This window comes from Ranitomeya imitator, chromosome 2 (assembly GCF_032444005.1).
Source record: "Ranitomeya imitator isolate aRanImi1 chromosome 2, aRanImi1.pri, whole genome shotgun sequence".
NCBI classification, from domain to species: domain Eukaryota; kingdom Metazoa; phylum Chordata; class Amphibia; order Anura; family Dendrobatidae; genus Ranitomeya; species Ranitomeya imitator.
Window position 1 is genome coordinate 593,097,129 of NC_091283.1, and position 19,781 is coordinate 593,116,909.

Sequence of the window (19,781 nt, forward strand, 5' to 3'; positions counted from 1 at the left end):
CGAACTGTAAACGAGAAAGAGAGTCAGCAATGGAATTATGTACCCCTGGCACCAGGTACGGACTGGGGCTGAAATTCAGCCCTGGCATTTGAAATCACACAGGCCCATGTTGTCCTCGTCCCCAAGAACCGGATGAGATATATTACTAATATTACTTTGGATGGAGGAAATGAAGATTTTCTAGAAGATCAATATGTCTAATGATACCTGTGGCCTGCTGGGGTAAGTGACAGAGTCAGGGACTTTGTGCTCCATCACAACTCTTAACAGTATGAATGTCTTGAGAACACTGATTCTGTTAACAACTTAGCAGACAAGGCGGCCCATGACCAGACAGGCCCTTCTGGCGTTTGCCAGAATTGCCAGATGGCCAGTCCAGCCCTGCCTGGCACATGCAACGCTGTGACGTGTGTGTTCAAATTCAGACACAATAACACCAACTGCCTCAATACTTATACCACCGGAGGCAATGATGCGGACAAGCTGTTAATCCCGGATACCACCCACCAGAGTTCTGCTGGGCACTTCAACCCAACCACCTCCGTGTCCGGAGCCAATGACCGAAAACGATCGAACTGTAAACGAGAAAGAGAGTCAGCAATGGAATTATGTACCCCTGGCACCAGGTACGGACTGGGGCTGAAATTCAGCCCTGGCATTTGAAATCACACAGGCCCATGTTGTCCTCGTCCCCAAGAACCGGATGAGATATATTACTAATATTACCTTGGATGGAGGAAATGAAGATTTTCTAGAAGATCAATATGTCTAATGATACCTGTGGCCTGCTGGGGTAAGTGACAGAGTCAGGGACTTTGTGCTCCATCACAACTCTTAACAGTATGAATGTCTTGAGAACACTGATTCTGTTAACAACTTAGCAGACAAGGCGGCCCATGACCAGACAGGCCCTTCTGGCATTTGCCAGAATTGCCAGATGGCCAGTCCAGCCCTGCCTGGCACATGCAACGCTGTGACGTGTGCGTTCAAATTCAGACACAATAACACCAACTGCCTCAATACTGATACCACCGGAGGCAACGATGCGGACAAGCTGTTAATCTCACAAACCACCCCCATGTTATCACAGTGAAAACGAACCCGCCTGTTCCAAAAGACCCCCTGCCACAAGTGCACCGCTACTAAAATGGGAAAAATCTCCAAAAGTGCTATGTTCTGAACCAGGCCAGAAGAAATCCAAAGCGCCGGCCATTGTGACGCACACCATTGTCCTTGAAAATACTCTTCAAAACTTGACCCACCTGCCGCATCAGTAAACAACTCCAATGACTCATTATCGATCACTCTCTCCATAAACAAAGACCTACCGTTATAATTTTCAAAAAAACACTCCAAACGGCCAAATCCTCTTTGTGCTTCGCTGACAACCGTACAAAATGATGGGGAGCCTTGACTCCTGCCGTAGCACCGGCCAACCTCCTGGAAAAAACTCTGCCCATCGGCATGACCCTACATGCAAAGTTAAGTTTCCCGAGCAGCGATTGCAAATCCCGCAGCGGCAATTTATGCAGACGACATGCCCGCCGCACGTCCTCTTGAAGACCTACCACCTTCTCCTCCGGCAATCTAAACTCCCACTGAATAATATCAATGACAATACTGAAAAAAAATAAACATGTACTCGAGCCCTCCGTCTTACCAGGAGCCAAAGGAACAACCAGACGATGCGCAACCCATTCAATTGCTCTCAAAATCCTAGAACAACTGTCCGACCCGGCCGGGCCGACACACAAAAAATCATCTAGATAATGCAAAACAGAATCGCAACCTGAAACATCCCGCACCACCCATTCTAAAAAGGAACTAAAAGCCTCAAACAAAGCGCAGGATAACAAACAGCCCATAAGCAAACATCTATCCACAAAAAAACTATCTTCCCAAAAACAACCTAGAAGTCTAACGCTACTCGGATGAACCGGCAACAAACGAAAGGCCGATTCAATATCCATTTTGGCTAGGAGGGCCCCTTTTCCACATTCTTGCACCCAATTCACAGCCTCATCAAAAGATGCGTACACCACCGAGCAAACCTTGGGATCAATACCATCGTTCACAGACAAACCCCTAGGGTATGACAAGTGCTGGATCAGACGAAATTTTCCTACCTCTTTTTTAGGTACAACCCCCAACGGGGAAATGACTAAATCATCAAAAGGAGCTCGTTCAAAGGGGCCCGCCATACGACCCAGCACCACCTCCTTTTGCAATTTTTCAGAGACCACATCAGCGTGTAACAACGCTGACCATAAATTTTTTCTGACACAAGGAACCCCCCATAGGAGGAGCGGGGATAACAAATCCTTCCTTAAAACCCGCCAACAACAAAGAAGCCTTCTCCCTATCTGGATATCTATCTAGATAAGGGACCATCCTTTCCCATTTCACCGGTGTCTCCTCCTTGGGAATTACCTGTACCTGACTTCGAGACACAGGTGCTCATAGGTCTAGTGTAATATTCACTCGTCTTAAAACATTTGGCGGCCCCATGAGAGGACCCGCTGCAGTGGGAGCACATATGTTTAAACTTGCAGTTGACTCCGAATTTACACTGTCCCTCGTTAAATTGCCAGCACACCCCCAACTTCTGACCGCTTGCCTGGCCTGCGTTACTTGAGGACCCTGAAGTACCTGACTGCGAAGTTTGGCCGGAACTGCCGGCCTCCCCATAAAAGGGATGGCCAAACTTGTACTGCGCCATCACCCATAACCAGAGCCCGATATTTTTTTGGTCCCATCTAGTGGCCGACCGAACAGCTTTTCTCTGTCTAAACTGCCCATCGTACCTGAGCCACACCTGACCGCCATACACCCTATGTGCCTCACTGATGGAATCCATATAACAGAATAACCATGAACAATTCTCGGGCGCCTTTTCGCCGATAACGCTGGCCAGAATGGCAAAAGCCTGAAGCCAGTTAACAAATGTCTGAGGAATCAAACGCCACCGCCATTTTTCTTCCTCCTCCTTTTTTCTATCCTCTTTCTTCCCCTTTTCCAAATTACATTTTTCTAAGGGGAGCAATGAGAAAATTTCCACATATTCATCTTTAACTATCTTGTCCTTAACCTCCTTTTTGAGATGTGCCCCCATCGGACCCTCAAAACACACGTATACCTTCCCGTGCGCCCTATCATCCAGGTGGATCCTACACTCCTTCTCCTTATCCGTTTGCACTGAAACAGATACGGGCTCCGCAACCACAGCTGGCGCCACTGCTGCACTAACAGGCCCTGGCTGTGAGCCCAACCACACTCCCAAATGTCTCTGTGCGACCATCCCACGCTCTAATCTAGCCAACAAATCCTACACGTTAACTAAAAGCTCACGGACCCCCGCCGCTTCACTGCCACCTGCCTCCCCCACCGTCCCTGATACACTAAATGTCCCTTGACCACCACTACCTGCAGGTGACAGCACATCTGGAGGACATAAACTTGACACGGACATATACTTACCGGGCTGCAAGGGATCTGTGGTCCCTCCAGCCGGAGTGCTGGCATCCAGACGTCCACGGACTGCGAAATCCACCATAACCCGTCAGTCGCTTGATGTTGGCGCTGCCCCTCGGGTTGAGAGTCCTGTAGTTCTGTGGATCCAGGAAACAGGGGATCTTGACTCTAAATCCCAGGGGATGGTGGAGCCTGCACGGCAGCACGTCGACCCCACCGGTCCCAGTGACGGCCAAAGAAGGAGTCCCTCTGGCCCGCAACGCTGGAGCAGGAGGATCCCCTGTCAGCGACAAAGAGGCCAGCCTGGCACGATCAGTCCTGTGGCCGCCCGACCCTCCAGTGTCCTCCGCTCTTCCAGACCCCGCCGAAGACGCTGGGGCAGGCCACGCGATAGGAGCATCACCGCCGCAGCCTCCCGTTCTCACAGGCCCCTGATGCTGCCTGGTGCGCCTTCACTCCGCCCCCACCACACCACAAGGTGAGGGCCTAGTGATCGCTGCTGAGCCTCACCTGGCTGTAGGATTCCTCCCAGGCCAGGGCCTGCTCACTGCTGCTCTTACCGGCGCCTGGCCTGGAGGGTCCCGGGAAGGACAGCCGCTCGGGGGCCAAATTGGGGTCCACCGGCAAAGACCCCCCGCAAGATGTGCGCCGCCAGCCGGGAGGGCGCGAAACTGCAGCAGCCTTCAGGCTATCCAGGATGGCATCTACGCTGGACATGTACGGTAACAACTTGGGACAGTGAGCGGGAACTGAGCAGGCCCCGCCTCCAATCACCCCTTTATGCCCCCTCTCAGCCCCCACCCCCTTGAAAATTAGCCTAATCCCCCCACTCCTCCAAACCATTGTCATGTGGGCCTTCGCTGACGCCATGGGGGGAGGGGACGGCTCGCTCCGGCCTTTCCTGGTCCAACAGAGTGAGAGACGATCTTCACAGTCGCTATCCACTCAAGCTAAGCAATCAGGATCCTGAGCTGAGAGGATGCCATTTCATAAAATTGCCTAATAGAGTAAATGAAAATTGAAGTAAAACAGTTTTCCTAATGATGACAACCTATTTTAGAACAGAAGCTGGCAAGGTGTTTCACTGATAGCCATAAGTCCAGCTTCTCGAAATCCCCATGATCAGATTCTATTACAGAGAACAAGCTGTAGGTCTGTTGCTGTTGCAGACCTACAACTCTTACGATTCCCTGATAGTCTGCACCATACTGAGAGTTTCATAGCAGTGGGAATACCCAAGTTGAAGACCACAGGCCTAATGTCACGCTGGATACGAGAGGACCTTGAAGGTGCAGCGCAACACAAGGGGGACACCATGAAGACACTGCTATCTATTAAACGTTGTGATCTTCTAATCCCAGATCCTCTGGCAGTCAGATTAGGACATAACACACCCGTGACACCTATAGACATGATAAAATCTGTCTAAAAGGTTTCTAAAAAATAAAAACCAAACCAGGCTATGACCATTAAACTCTTTTATCTATAGACAGGAAGTACATATAGCATCCTGATCAAGTTCTTTTTATAGTAAAATGCCGTAAAATAAAAAAACTCCTCTGAAAATGAACTAATAGGAATTCCTTTTGGATGAGATAGATTACGGTATCTTCCTTGGAGCCTGTTTTGTAAACTAATGTTAAGACACAATCCTTAAACGTCTAAATACGTTTTTCCCCGAGTAAAAGAAACCAGTTGGAATGGACACAAATGCCAGGGTGAAAAATAGGGGAGATCTTCAGGGTGCATCGAACTGATTGATGGGCTGACAACCAGGACTTTAACCAGCACTTCTAATAATTTTGATACTATACCGCACTGTCATTAGTCTACTTTATTTCTGGAGCTGATAATTAGTCACAGTATATCAGTATGTTTGAGCACTATATGATGGTACCTATGTAGCTGTTGTAGAGTGTTTTTTAATCAGGGAGCTGTCTGGAGTTTTAATTTGGTAAAATTTTAGCACTGGGATGGAGATTAGTCCAAAATGACGATGATGATTTGTATGCCAATTCCCTCTTCAGAGAGGAAGAGGACTTGTATAGCGCCAACTGTTGTAAGCAGCAATCCTACAAGTCATTATCGACCCTTTAACAAGTCTTGCAGGGTGACTGAGGATAAAGGCCAAATCATAATCTAAATATTCAGGCATGATGTTTCGGGTGATTGCTCCTCATCAGTGCCAAGTGTGAGAACTGATTTGGCTGGGCGAGAGTCTCTGGACTGAGGTCTAAGGGGTAACGTTTCTCTTTGTGGAGAGTGTGACATGCCGATGATCATTTGGACAGGATATGGTGTCTGTGAACTGTATATGTGCTTAGGGAAGCCTGCAGAAAATAGTACTAGGATACGTTTTTATAGAAAACCCAATGGCGCAGCACCAGAACAGAAAAGAAGCTGACCCAGACCGGCTGTAATGAATATAACAGTTTACCACATTGAGCATAGAAATGAATAAGATCAATTAACCGAATAATAAAGCAAACGTGTAATGAAACCGGTTTAGCATGCAGAAGGGTGGCATTTACAGTGGAAGACATGCTGTCGGCGGTGCTCTGTATGTAGATGGAGTGGCACTGGCTTGTGCTGTAGGTGGAGTTGTATAATGAGAAGTCTCTGCACTCTCCCCCTCCTCCTCTCTGGGTAGTGAGGCTGCAGCAGACGCCTCCTCTCCTACCCTGCAGAGCTACTAGCACTGTGCACTGTGTCTGTACAGCTCTGTGCTGTCTGCATTAGTCCCTCTATGCTGTCACTTGGATCTCAGTCCCTATTTGCATTGGTCCCCAAGTGCTCCATGCTTCCCAGAGCCTTGACTGCTGCTCCCAGGCTGCATATCATATAGGTATGTATGGATATGAATGTGCTAATGATCTGTACCAGAGCGACTATGTATATTTTATCTGCATAGCCTAAATGTATGTGTGCTATACTATGTATACTAGATCTACCATGGCGGTATTGTATTTGACGTCGTTTTTTTTATATTTAATGCACAAAAATGTATAAATCAAAGGAAAGAACAGTTCTAGCATATGGTATAAATTATTACATGAATATATTGGAAATTGGTATTTATTAATGTATGGGAACACATAGCTCCCATCACTTCGCTGCAGGTGTTTTATCCTCCACGGACACATGATACCTGCACATTCTTCTATCGGACTACATATCGTGTGTGAGAGAACACGTGCGGTGGTCATCCAGGATGGCTATACATGTGTATATATATTATATGTAATATATGTATATACTGATAGGTACTGTATATATCTTTAGTTTTTGACAGTTGCTGCATTTACAGCACACAGCCAAGTCAGTATAGGGTGAATTTGGCACCGGACTAGGGCTGGAGATGTGATCTATTGATTGTCCATTTCTGTATTACCTATTTAGGACCTCTGTATGCAGAATGTGCTCAGATTGATGTCTAAACCCAAGGAAGCTCTATGCATACTATACAAAGCTCACTGTGCGCTTGCTTTTCTTGGGATTGCTCAGATTCGATCCCAAAGGAAGGAGATATATAGAGTCCTCCTACGTTTGGGTGTCATATCTTCCTAAACATTTTGAGTGGCTTGTGAACCCGGCCTGCCCTCTATTCACATACTCCTAACCTATTTTCACAGTCGTAAGCATTTTCCAAAATCCCGAGACGCAGCTGTTCAGCAGGTGCATAGCTACACACAGGTGCTCATAGGTCTAGTGTAACATTCACTCGTCACAAAATGTAGACTTTGCATCTTGAATATTTTGTTTCTATATATACATAAATGTTTAGGAAATAAATTCTAAGTTTTATAGTTTAAAATGAAGCTATACAAAGTTACACTCCGTACACATGCACGGATTAATATATCCAAGTTTTCAGAAGAGAGGACTGGGCATGGAACGTAGAATTAGGAAGTTCTTCGCTTGTTCTACAGAAGTCTAATCATGCTTTCAGAATACATAAATAGAACCTGCGAAACACCAGGAGATGTCACCTTTATAGTCGAGCTGGGGTAGTCCTAAGGGTTACGCGCATGGAGAACATTTTTGGATATTGTTCACAACTACACCATGGCATCTATTTATAACAGAAGATGTTTTTCTGGATGCAGAATACAAGAGATATCAACAGCACTACACAGACCCCACCTAGGGGTCCGACGTCCAATGGGTTTTCCTGGGGAACTGTTGCGTCTATAGTTTTGACAGCAAAAAAAGTGCTGTACGATGCCCTGTTCTTACTGCCATTTGTAACGGAATTGGGAACTGAGGCTCACAATGCAAGTGTGAACATAGCCGTAAAGGAGTTGACCACTACTTTTATAGTGATGACTTATCCTTAGGATAGGTCATTAATATAAGATAGGTGTGGGTTCAATACCTACACCCCGACCCTTCAGCTGTAATCACCGTCTGACGGGAGCTGGTTGTAAACAATGTACAGAGGGGAACAGCACAGCTCCGTACACTATTTAGTGGCCTCTCTTGGGTACGACAGATCAGCTCCTATTGAACAGAATAGGAGATGAGCCGCAGTACCCACAATGGCCACTGTGTACAGTATATGGAACTGCAGTTTTCCAGCTCGTTACACCACTTAACGTCTGACCACTGATGGAGGTGCTAAGAGCTTATTGGCGGGGTGCTCATCTTATATTAATGATCTGTCCTGGGGATAGGACATATATGTAAAAAAGTGGATTACCCCTTTAGGAGAATGGGCACTGTCCAGGTTAGCTGGCCACTGAGTTTTATAGATATATAAACTGATTATTACAGCTGTTTACTGGCCAGAAATAGAAATGATTTGATATTCAATGATTATTTGGTGACAAAGTGTCCTGTCTTTGACCATCCTGTCTTCCATCTAGATCCTTTCAATGGTGCTTTCATTAATTCTGTGATTCTATCTGTCTACTAACTCTTAGGTTCATAACTTTTTTTCTAAACCTAGTTGTTTTATGTTATTTTCAGTATCGGCTTTGATCTGGTCATCTGTGCTTGAAGTAGAAGGTCAGTGTTGACTCAGCCATGGATCCATTGGTTTTTCTGTGGTTCATAATATTTTATCTCATAATCAATTTGATTTTCTTTGACAGGCTTATCTTTCACTTACACGTGATCATATCAACAGTGCTATTCAATATCCGTTATTTGTAAGTGTATAGGCTTTCCATCACTAAAGATTTAATTCACTTTCCTAACCCTGTGTATAAATACCCTGGCCATGGCAGATTTGCAAGTTGATGCCAAATCAACTCCCTCTCTTCTAGCTATGCCCCTACACGATCTAAATACCCCTACAACAGCAGATTAAAAGGCTGCACTGTGAATTAACCAGGTAGGAGGCACAGTGAGGGATGTGTTACTCATCTTCTAGCTCTTAGTGAATCAGCAATGATGGAAAAGATAGGGCAAGAGATTCTATGGAAACAAGAACATGGCTTGTACTACCTCTCACACCACCTACAGCACTTGACTGAATGTTCGAGTAGGTTGATAAAGCAGCTTTCAGTTTTACCTGATCTGCAGTTTTATTTGGTAGGTGCAATTAGTGCTTTCTTTATTGATGACATTGCTTTCCAATGCCCGTAGTTGAAAGGGCATCTGTAGTGTGGTACATGACAGATAATCAAACACTTAATCTTATGAAAAAAGCCATACACTCCTTTGTAGATGAAGTGCTGCACCCTATTCTGATCTATTTTTTTTTTAAATATTTCACTCCTTCTCATAAAATGTTCCCATACACATGGGATAGTTGTCGTCTAAGCAATCTCTCCAGACTCCCACATATACTGAAAATGGCTATCATTCCTAACATAGAGACTTTAAGCAGCTTATCTCTCCTGAGAACTGGATTGTGTATTTATTTTTAAAGCCCTCTTAAACATTAGATTGTTGTCGGCCAAATGATCGTTTGGCCGACAACAATCTCCCCATTCTCCATCCGTCACAAAGGAACACTTGACTTGGCCTAGCCCTCCTGCATGAAAGAGCCGCTGCCAGGCTCCTCTAGAAGCAGGTTATTTCCCAGAGAGCAAAGGGATTGGCAGGAGGAAATCCAACAGGCAGATCCTTTCCTCTCCTGATATTGACAAGTCCAGCTGACTTAAGTCCACCGTGTATGGGGGACTTTAAAGTGCCTAATACTTACCTCCCTCAGTATCATCTGTCAATGTGGCCCTAATATCAATGAAATGGCTGCCAGGTCCTGTCAAAATTGGTAGGTTCGAATGACTTTAATCTAATGTGTGTAAGAGCCATTACTGTTTCTCCTGCTTTCTTCTCCTTTATTTCCCTTCTTTTATATTCTTGGTTGAAGGGGTTGTCCACTATTTGGGTATTGATGACCTATCTTTGGGACAGGTCATCAATATGAGATCGATGAGGTCCAACACTCAATACCTCCACTAATCAGCTGTTATCACTTCTTTCAGCAGCCAGAGGCAAACAGTGTACAGGGAACAACTCAGCTCTGTTCATTATTTAATGGATGTGACTGAGAACTGAAGCTCAGCTTCTACTCTCTTCAATAAGAGCTGAGCTGCAGCCTCTGAAAATGGCCACTATACAGTGAACCAAGCTGTGCTTTTTGAGCTCCATTTACTGCTTACATCTGGCTGCTGCCTATGTTGCAGTGGAGGAGTTAGATCCTAACGATAGGTCATCAGCTACAAAAGACTGGACCAACCCTTTCACCATTGACTCTTTTCTTCATCTATTGCCTAATGTGCTCTAAATCGTTTCCCAGTTCTATTTACATCAAGTTTAGTTAAGAAACCATGGAAGGTTCTTAAGATGGCCAGCTTGGTGGTTCAGTGGAGGCACTGTAGCCTTCCAGGTCCTGAGTTCCAACTCTACCATGAGCATTGACAAATCATTTGTATGTTCTTCCTGTGTTTTGCATGGGTTTCCTTTGGGTAATCTGGTTTCCTTTCTCGAAAGACATACTACACTGTTAGGGAATTTAGATTGTGAACCCCAAATGGGGACAGTGATGGTGATGTCTGTCAAGTGCTTTGGAAAACAATGGCCCTATATAAGTAGAACAATAAATACATTTCTATTAAACATTTTAATTCAACTCCTCGCTGTTTAAAGGGAACCTGTCACTAAATTCATAGTGAAGAATCATGGGCAGCATGAATCAGAGCTTGGTCACGCTATTGCAGCCATGTATGTTTGACTCTCAAACTCTATAGCTAATATAGTTTGAAAAGCTGGTTAGAGACGATAGAGAGAGACGTTTCTAGGCTGTCCAACTTCTCCCTGTCCTGATTCAGATGATTGACAGGTCTTTTCCATGTGTGTAAGTGGCGGGAGACCTGTCAATTAACAAGAACATTATGGGTAGAAGTTGGCCATGGCCTACGCCAGTTCTTGGATGGCTTTTCAATCTATGCTTTCTTTGAATTGCTACAGCATTTCAGGGTTAAATATACCTGACGGCAAATGTGCAGCCAAAATCTAATTCCTGCTGCCCATGGATGAGGCAGCATAATTTCTATGACAGGTTCCTTTTAACATGTGTGCTGTCAATGAGTTTTCACTTCTTTTTTAACATATTCACATAATTTACATTTAATGGGAATCTGACAGCAGGATTTCACCCACTAAAACTATTTAAATGTGCATGTAGCTTTTTGAAAGACAAGTACAACAATACCTTTACTTGGCCAGTCCATATGAATTTAAATTAGTGTTTCAATTGATATGCAAATTAGGCGGACGGACTATGGTAGATCTGAAGGCTTTGTCACCCCAGCTCTGTTTCCTTCCCAAAGGGGCCTTTTTCTGCTTGAGGAAAAAAAAGGGAGAAGAGGCAATGCTGGGCCAAGAATAGAGCTGGAGTGACAGAGGCTTCAGCTCTACAAATAGTTCTTCAGCTTTATTTGCATATCAATTCAAACAAAGATTTCTCAGCAATGGTCATTTAAAGAGGTACATGCACAACATATAAAAAGTTTTGGTGGGGGAAATCCTGCTGACCGACTCCCAAGGTCAAAAATCAGTGCAAATTTTTCACGGCTGAATCCAGTGAAAGCTTGCTTTCGAGAGGTAGCCACGTAGAAAGACGGCTCAATTGACTCAGCTAAACACTTTTGGCTCTGAGCTCTATTTTTCAACACTCCTGATGGCGGCTGCAGAATGCATGCTATCTGCTTAGTCTCCAAGGTGAGGCAAAATAGGTATCTTATCAGGGTTATTAAAAGAAGGAATTTAAGTAAAACTGTAAAACTTCTTGAAGTAAAAGACTTAAATAAATGTATTCTTCCCACACTATGACAGAACGCTTGTGGTTAGGACAGTGTCTGGGGCATTTTTCTCTTTTGTGTCTGTTGTTAAAAGTGTTTGACACAAGGGTTTATATTGTTCAAAACAGGTTACAGTCTAAAATGAAATAGTTTACCATTCTAGGATGTACTTTAGAGGGGAAAAAAGCGCACACAATGGGCCTGGGGTGACACTATGAGAGGAGGCAAAATATATAAAAAATGTAATTGCTCAACAAGAGGTTATGGGGTATTCTTCTTACAAATAAAACTGCTGCTGACTCGTGGCTGGGAAAAAACTCCCAATAAAATTCCCCAATGGGGAAAAAACACTTTAAATATAGGCAAAAGAAGAGACTGCATATGGCTATGTCAGCGGAAAAATAAAAAGGGCAAGGAAAAAAAATGAAAGTGCAAAAACGAAAAATTGCCCAACCCGTAAGGGGTTAATGAATACAATCGTGATGACTTTATCAACTATGTTATATGTACCTCTATGACTAGACCATACAGATAAGCCGCATGACAAAGCAGGATTCTGTAGTGGTCATCAGTATTTTCCATTATGCAGGTCACAGGGCTGTCACCAGAATACCCAGCAGAGGAGACATTGCTTTCAGACCGATGAACATCACATATCTCTCTTTATTTGAAAAGGAACCAATATCGACCATTTTATTGCCAGTGACACTTGATGAATAGCTCTTTCTACAATTGCTTTTTCAGTTCATTTTTTCGATATTCCTGGGAGTAAGATGTTAATTTTCTTTCTTTGGATTCCTCACATAAGATGTGTACTTAGACTGGGAAAACAATGGCAGCTGCTCAAGACACCCGGATTTGTAGGTAGTAAATTGCAGTCAAGAAAAGGAATCCTCCTGCTATAACTTGAGGAACAATGTGTCCTAACTGCAGTCTATTCTTTATATCATGCTATTACATAGTCTGTGCATTTTCCATTGTCTTCTAGTGGTTAATGTTCTCTGCTGATCATCAGTGCAGGAAGTCACCGCATGGCCCATATCTGTCTTTCCTGCTTTGGTTTCATTTGACGCCTCTGTTTCTCGTACCATACAGGATGTGTCTCACAGCTGAATGATCACAGATTAAACCCCTTTATACAAATTAGGTCATTGTGCTATACGGTATTCTATCAGTACTTTTAATTGGGATACAGTGTCCACCTGGGGTTTGATGGCCCATTCCTTATAATTATGGTATACTCTTGGTCCATTCACCAACTTTAGAGCACAAGTACATATGTAATTGAATTGCCAACTCTACATGACAGTTTAGTCATTAGCCCCCAAAAAGATGATGCCCAGCAGCAAAAGATGTCCTAATTGTGGTTTCCTCTTCTGATCATCATAAGCCCTGTTTCTGTTTGGCGTCATGATTGCATCAGACCAGTATCTTCTAATCCTCGAGGGGGACAGTCCAACCCCTATGTTCCCCGTTGTAGTATGTATTAATTATAGATGTTTATAGTCTGCATTACAGTATGTACAGTTAGGGCCAGAAATATTTGGACAGTGACACAATTTTCGCGAGTTGGGCTTTGCATGCCACCACATTGGATTTGAAATGAAACCTCTACAACAGAATTCAAGTGCAGATTGTAACGTTTAATTTGAAGGGTTGAACAAAAATATCTGATAGAAAATGTAGGAATTGTACACATTTCTTTACAAACACTCCAATTTTAGGAGGTCAAAAGTAATTGGACAAATAAACATAACCCAAACAAAATATTTTTATTTTCAATATTTTGTTGCAAATCCTTTGGAGGCAATCACTGCCTTAAGTCTGGAACCCATGGACATCACCAAACGCTGGGTTTCCTCCTTCTTAATGCTTTGCCAGGCCTTTACAGCCGCAGCCTTCAGGTCTTGCTTGTTTGTGGGTCTTTCCGTCTTAAGTCTGGATTTGAGCAAGTGAAATGCATGCTCAATTGGGTTTAGATCTGGAGATTGACTTGGCCATTGCAGAATGTTCCACTTTTTGGCACTCATGAACTCCTGGGTAGCTTTGGCTGTATGCTTGGGGTCATTGTCCATCTGTACTATGAAGCGCCGTCCAATCAACTTTGCAGCATTTGGCTGAATCTGGGCTGAAAGTATATCCCGGTACACTTCACAATTCATCCGGCTACTCTTGTCTGCTCTTATGTCATCAATAAACACAAGTGACCCAGTGCCATTGAAAGCCATGCATGCCCATGCCATCACGTTGCCTCCACCATGTTTTACAGAGGATGTGGTGTGCCTTGGATCATGTGCCGTTCCCTTTCTTCTCCAAACTTTTTTCTTCCCATCATTCTGGTACAGGTTGATCTTTGTCTCATCTGTCCATAGAATACTTTTCCAGAACTGAGCTGGCTTCTTGAGGTGTTTTTCTGCAAATTTAACTCTGGCCTGTCTATTTTTGGTATTGATGAATGGTTTGCATCTAGATGTGAACCCTTTGTATTTACTGTCATGGAGTTTTCTCTTTACTGTTGACTTAGAGACAGATACACCTACTTCACTGAGAGTGTTCTGGACTTCAGTTGATGTTGTGAACGGGTTCTTCTTCACCAAATTAAGTATGTGGCGATCATCCACTACTGTTGTTATCCGTGGACGCCCAGGCCTTTTTGAGTTCCCAAGCTCACCAGTCAATTCCTTTTTTCTCAGAATGTACCCAACTGTTGATTTTGCTACTCCAAGCATGTCTGCTATCTCTCTGATGGATCTTTTCTTTTTTTTCAGCCTCAGGATGTTCTGCTTCACCTCAATTGAGAGTTCCTTTGACCGCATGTTGTCTGCTCACAGCAACAGCTTCCAAATGCAAAACCACACACCTGGAATCCACCCCTGACCTTTTAACTACTTCATTGATTACAGGTTAACGAGGGAGACGCCTTCAGAGTTAATTGCAGCCCTTAGAGTCCATTGTCCAATTACTTTTGGTCCCTTGAAAAAGAGGACGCTATGCATTACAGAGCTATGATTCCTAAACCCTTTCTCCGATTTGGATGTGGAAACTATCATATTGCAGCTGGGAGTGTGCACTTTCAGCCCATATTACATATATAATTTTATTTCTGAACATGTTTTTGTAAACAGCTAAAATAACAAAACTTGTGTCACTGTCCAAATATTTCTGGCCCTAACTGTATGCGTTATACATACTCCAGACCAGTGGTACCCAACCTTTCTGACCTTGAGAGCCACATTCAGCTCTGCAAGAGGGTCACGAGCCACATCCAGCTCTTGCCCCACTCACAGTAGTGGCAACCAAAGCCCCCATTACGGGTATAATAATAACCAAAGCTTTTCCACACAAATCACCCCAAAGCAGTATAACAAGATCCAGGAGTTCCCACAATACCCCACCACATTAAGCATTCTCCCATCACGCACTCCCTACACAGTCATATCCAGCTTCAAGTACCTCCTCTGACCATGGTATCATCCTGTCTCCAGAGCACTGTACTTAAATTATCTCTAAACTCCCAAGACCAGTAGATGTGTACCCAGATCTGCTCTTCCCTGCAGGGCTACTCACAAAGCTACAGGTTGGGGACCCCTGCTCCAGACCATAACCCAACTAGTGGGCATGGCCTCGCTCCATACACTTGTATGGAGCAATGCCATGCCCCGCCTGTAGTCGGCGTGGACGATGCAAGTGTATGGTGCGAAACCACGCAAACTGGCTGGGAGTATGAATAACCGGTGAATCCCCACATGCCCTGCGGGATTCATTAGTCTGCAGTCACACAGAGTAACTACAAAACTATTGATTTGGATGGGGCAACCCCTTTAATATGTATGGCCATCTAATATTTATGGGCCTCCCAACTTTGGATATGAAATATGAATTTAAAGGGATTGTCCTATATTAAGCTACAAACCTGCAGTCACTCTCTGTGACTGTAGACTAGTGAATTCTCACATTGTATGCACCGTGATGATTCTGTGGCGCATGAGCTGGCAGTCATGTGACTGCAAGTCTGTGATTTGTATACTTCCGGCCATATTGCGACGAGACTGTTTCCGGCCTCGATCAATAGACTTGCATTGCGAGAGGCCGCTCCCATCTAGTCAGCATGTGTGTTGTGAATTCTGTTGTCGAACTCCCTCCTGTGGTCGTGAATGGTACTTCGGCGAGTTATGTCCATGGACTCCCTCTGGTGGCTGTGAGTGAAGCTGCTGCTTCTGAGGTTCCTTACACAGGTGACGTGGTTTATCCTTTGGTTGGCTGCTCTATTTAACTCCACTCAGATCGTTACTCCATGCCAGCTGTCAATGTTCCTGCATTGGTTCAGTTTGCTCTTGGATCTTTCTGGTGACCTGTCTTCTCCAGCAGAAGCTAAGTTCCTGATAGTTATTATTTGTTCTTTGTTTCCTTGTCCAGCTGGTTATCATGATTTTGTCTTGCTAGCTGGAAGCTCTGGGATGCAGAGTGGCATCTCCGCACCGTTAGTCAGTGCGGAGGTCTTTTTGCACACTCTGCGTGTTCTTTTGTAGTTTTTTGTGCTGACCGCAAAGATACCTTTCCTATCCTCTGTCTGTTTAGTAAGTCTGGACTCTCTTTGCTGAAACCTGTTTCATTTCTGCGTTTGTGACTTTCATTTTAACTCACAGTCAATATATGTGGGGGGCTGCCTTTTCCTTTGGGGAATTTCTCTGAGGCAAGGTAGGCTTTATTTTCTATCTCTAGGGCTAGCTAGCTCTTAGGCTGTGAAGAGGCGTCTAGGGAGAGTCAGGAACGCTCCACGGCTATTTTTAGTTGTTGTGATAGGATTAGGGCCTGCGGTCAGCAGAGCTCCCACATCCCAGAGCTTGTCCTGTGTGAGTTTAACTATCAGGTCGTGTCGGGTGCTCCTAACCACCAGGTCATAACACATGCGACTGCATGCGTGCAAGTCATATACTTGAAATCACGGATCCGCTGCTCCCGATACCATCACTGTAGAATCCTCATAGTGCATGTTCTGGGAGTAGTCGCAAGTCTGCAGTCATATAGAGTGACTGCAGACTTGTAGCTTAAGGCACCTTAACAACCCCTTTAAATAGTTGATCCTCCTGTGCTGCTTTCAGCTTGCTCTTCTATCCCCAATAGAAAAGAAATGAATGCTTGGTGAAGCTGAATGTTCGCATGTATGGGAGAGTTTAGAGATATAGCTGTCATCTGAACAACCCTTCAGCAGACATTTATCTAACGTATATAGGCATTTTTGCACCAATGTTTTCACTCCACTGTTTCAAGACTGAAGTTTAATTTCTTGAATATAATATATGTGTTACAATCTGTCAAGGTAGTCAGTTCATTTCGTTAAAGATGCCCATACACTTTAGATAATAGTCCATCTCCTGTCTCTCAAATATACTTGGATGCTTTGCTTGGCCAAAATGTTTGTTTTTAATGGGAAGAGGGGAGTAAAGGCCCAGAGAGACACTGGAATAACATTATCCAAACCGTCCGACTTCGGCAGAATCAGTCGACAGTCTTATGTGTATGAGGACCTCCTCATTATTCCCAGGCAGTTGATGTTGGTGAAAGGAAAGATCCAGCCTGTTGAATTTCAATGGCCAATACTTCTGTTTGGCACTTAGATAAGCTGCTGCCAAAGGGGCTCTTTCATAACAAACTTAACGATGATTTGTCAGACCGAGAATTCTTGTGTATGAAGGAACCAGAAAAGACAGTGGTCATCTAACATTCGGCCAGCCAACAGCTATCTTACATGAATGGGGGCCTAAACGGGAACCTGTCACTTTAGAAAATTATATTTACCTGAAGATATGGGGTTAGTCTGCGCATAAGTAGCGTAAAAATTCTGCCCAGTTGTGTTACTGAAAGTACGGCTACAGGGAGAACATTTATTTATTTATTCCCGGTAGCTGCTGGTTTTCAGTCATGTCAGGTTCCCTTTAATATTTAGACTAATGTTGTCTGGACTCGCCTATATGGACTGATTTGGTCAACACTCAAATGGGTATGGTGGCCCCGGACAATTGATTGTCTGTGAAATAAATGATCCGGGATGTCCAGTTTCAGACTGCTGAACCTTTTCTTCTTCCAGTGTTATTACTAAGAACACATCAGCACTCGGCCAAACAAGTGCTCCTGTGTATGGGAGAGCCGGCCGAGATAACCGGTGGCAAAAAGATTGGCCAAAGCATCATTTAATTGGAAATTATCTCATGTGTGTGATGGGCTGAAGTTGCTGCAATGCTCCATACCTCCCTTTTATTGTATTTTGGATGTTCATCATAACAATTAGATAGTTGGCTGGTGCTTCCAAAAAAGGCCAACTTTTATCTAATTTCTATGGGAGTCTTACTGTAGGTGGCTGATAGGTGTCAATATTGTATAATTAATCTAAAGTGCAATGAAATGAAAAACTGTAAAGCCAAAGTCAGTATAATGAGAGAGGTCTGTTAAATATGGATTTGTCCCCTGGAGCCCTCAAAGAAGGCAAAAGGATAAATGATAATAACCTAAAACACAAAAGTGATGGTGTTCCAGTAAACCGTTTCAATTGTTTTAGCTTTGAGCACTTGAGTGTTTTCACTAGGCACAAGACAAAGCAGACTTCTAAATGTCATAGTTGTGAATACTTTTCTTTATTTAACAGATATGTCAGTGTATCCACATCTGGTGAGAGAGGAACTTATGCTGTCCTGACAGTCAGATATGGCCTCAAAGCCAATGGATCTTTTGACAGAACTTCAGCTCTTGGAGAAGGCATCTACCTTAGAAAGACTACGTGCAGCCAAGAAACGAAGGGAGCAACAACTGAAAAGGTGGGCCCAGAATGAGAGGGATGAGGAGAACCGGAGGCGGCGCCAACAGAAAGCTAGAAGGAAGACCCCAACTAGGAGCAAAAGAGTGTCTTTTCCTTCCCGTGTCACCCTTCATGAGGCTTGTCTCAGGAATGACCCAGAAGAAGGTAAGTAAAAATCACAAAGGACAACAGGAAAAGAGAATGCAAAAAAAGTTTATATGGTAGAGAGTCAGTCATTGATCTTGACCAGCAATTTGTGCTTGTACCAATAATTGGTCATTATGGCAACAAATCGGTTGACAAAGTTGATTTTGGCAATTAGTTTAAAAAGAATTAATAGATGTATATTAATGGATACTAATGATTAATACAGATTCGATACTTAGTTTGGATGGGGCTATGTGTTTGTGTCTATGGATATAGATTGAACAGTTTAGGAGACAATGCTGTGTGGGTGCTAAGGTACAGCATTTAGAGGGTTCTTCTAGAATAAGAGGTTTGAGGTTTATGTAGATCTGTAAGGATAAGTACAGATGAAGCATTTATAAATCTATAATGAGGTAAAACAAAAATATGTTAAAGGAGCACTTTAAGCAAAAGTAATACATTGTGTTATGGCTAGTGCGGGTCCTGAGGGGGTGGAGCATGACACAATGTTTCTCCCATTAGTGTTGTTTGTCATACATTGGCCCTGCACTAAGAAAGACGCAGCAAATGTTTGACTCACATTGTTACTTTCACCTTCTTTAGTATAGATGAGAACGATTACCACAACTGCTGATTTGTGTGGGATTGAGAATTACAAGTGTTTAGAAATTAGTTCTGTTAGTCATAGAATTCAGATGCTTCAAAATCATTGCAGAGCGTGGGATCGTGGGCGGATGTGTTCAGTGTTGTTAGTAATAAGCACTGAGGCTGAAAAAAAATGCATTTACAAATCTCGATAAAAAACAGGCTTTACATAACATGTTGTAAACACGTTCTCCTGTGCTGGCCACATAGCCCAGGATGGACAGATGAAAGCAAGTAGGATCGGGGCACAGTACCTCACGCAGCATTGACATCAGGCAAGAGTATGACTTTTATTTGTGTGTCATCTGTATGACAAATCCTTCTCATACCCTTCGCTTGACCCCTCAAAAATAAAAAAAAGCCTATACTTCCGTGCCGGCGCTGTTCCACCGGTGTTGGCACTTGCGATCCCAGGGCTCTCGTGCGGTGCTGTGACACATGACCCCGGCGCCCAATCAGCGCTGGCATGACTG

The 19,781-nt window shown here is 43.9% G+C and overlaps 1 protein-coding gene across 2 annotated transcripts in view; it reads left to right on the plus strand.

Moving 5' to 3' along the window:
- Positions 1-6,143: 6,143 nt before the first annotated feature.
- PPP1R16B (protein phosphatase 1 regulatory subunit 16B) overlaps positions 6,144-19,781 on the plus strand; it is a 108,234-nt gene continuing 94,596 nt past the window's right edge. The window contains exons 1-3 of one of the 2 annotated variants that reach the window (XM_069752337.1): positions 6,148-6,316; positions 8,440-8,478; positions 18,367-18,681. In XM_069752337.1, the coding sequence (XP_069608438.1) occupies positions 18,426-18,681 (256 nt within the window). In that variant the 5' untranslated portion in view covers positions 6,148-6,316; positions 8,440-8,478; positions 18,367-18,425. Of the gene's footprint in view, positions 6,317-8,439; positions 8,479-18,366; positions 18,682-19,781 lie in introns of both variants that reach the window. The other variant, XM_069752338.1, reaches the window with a different exon arrangement.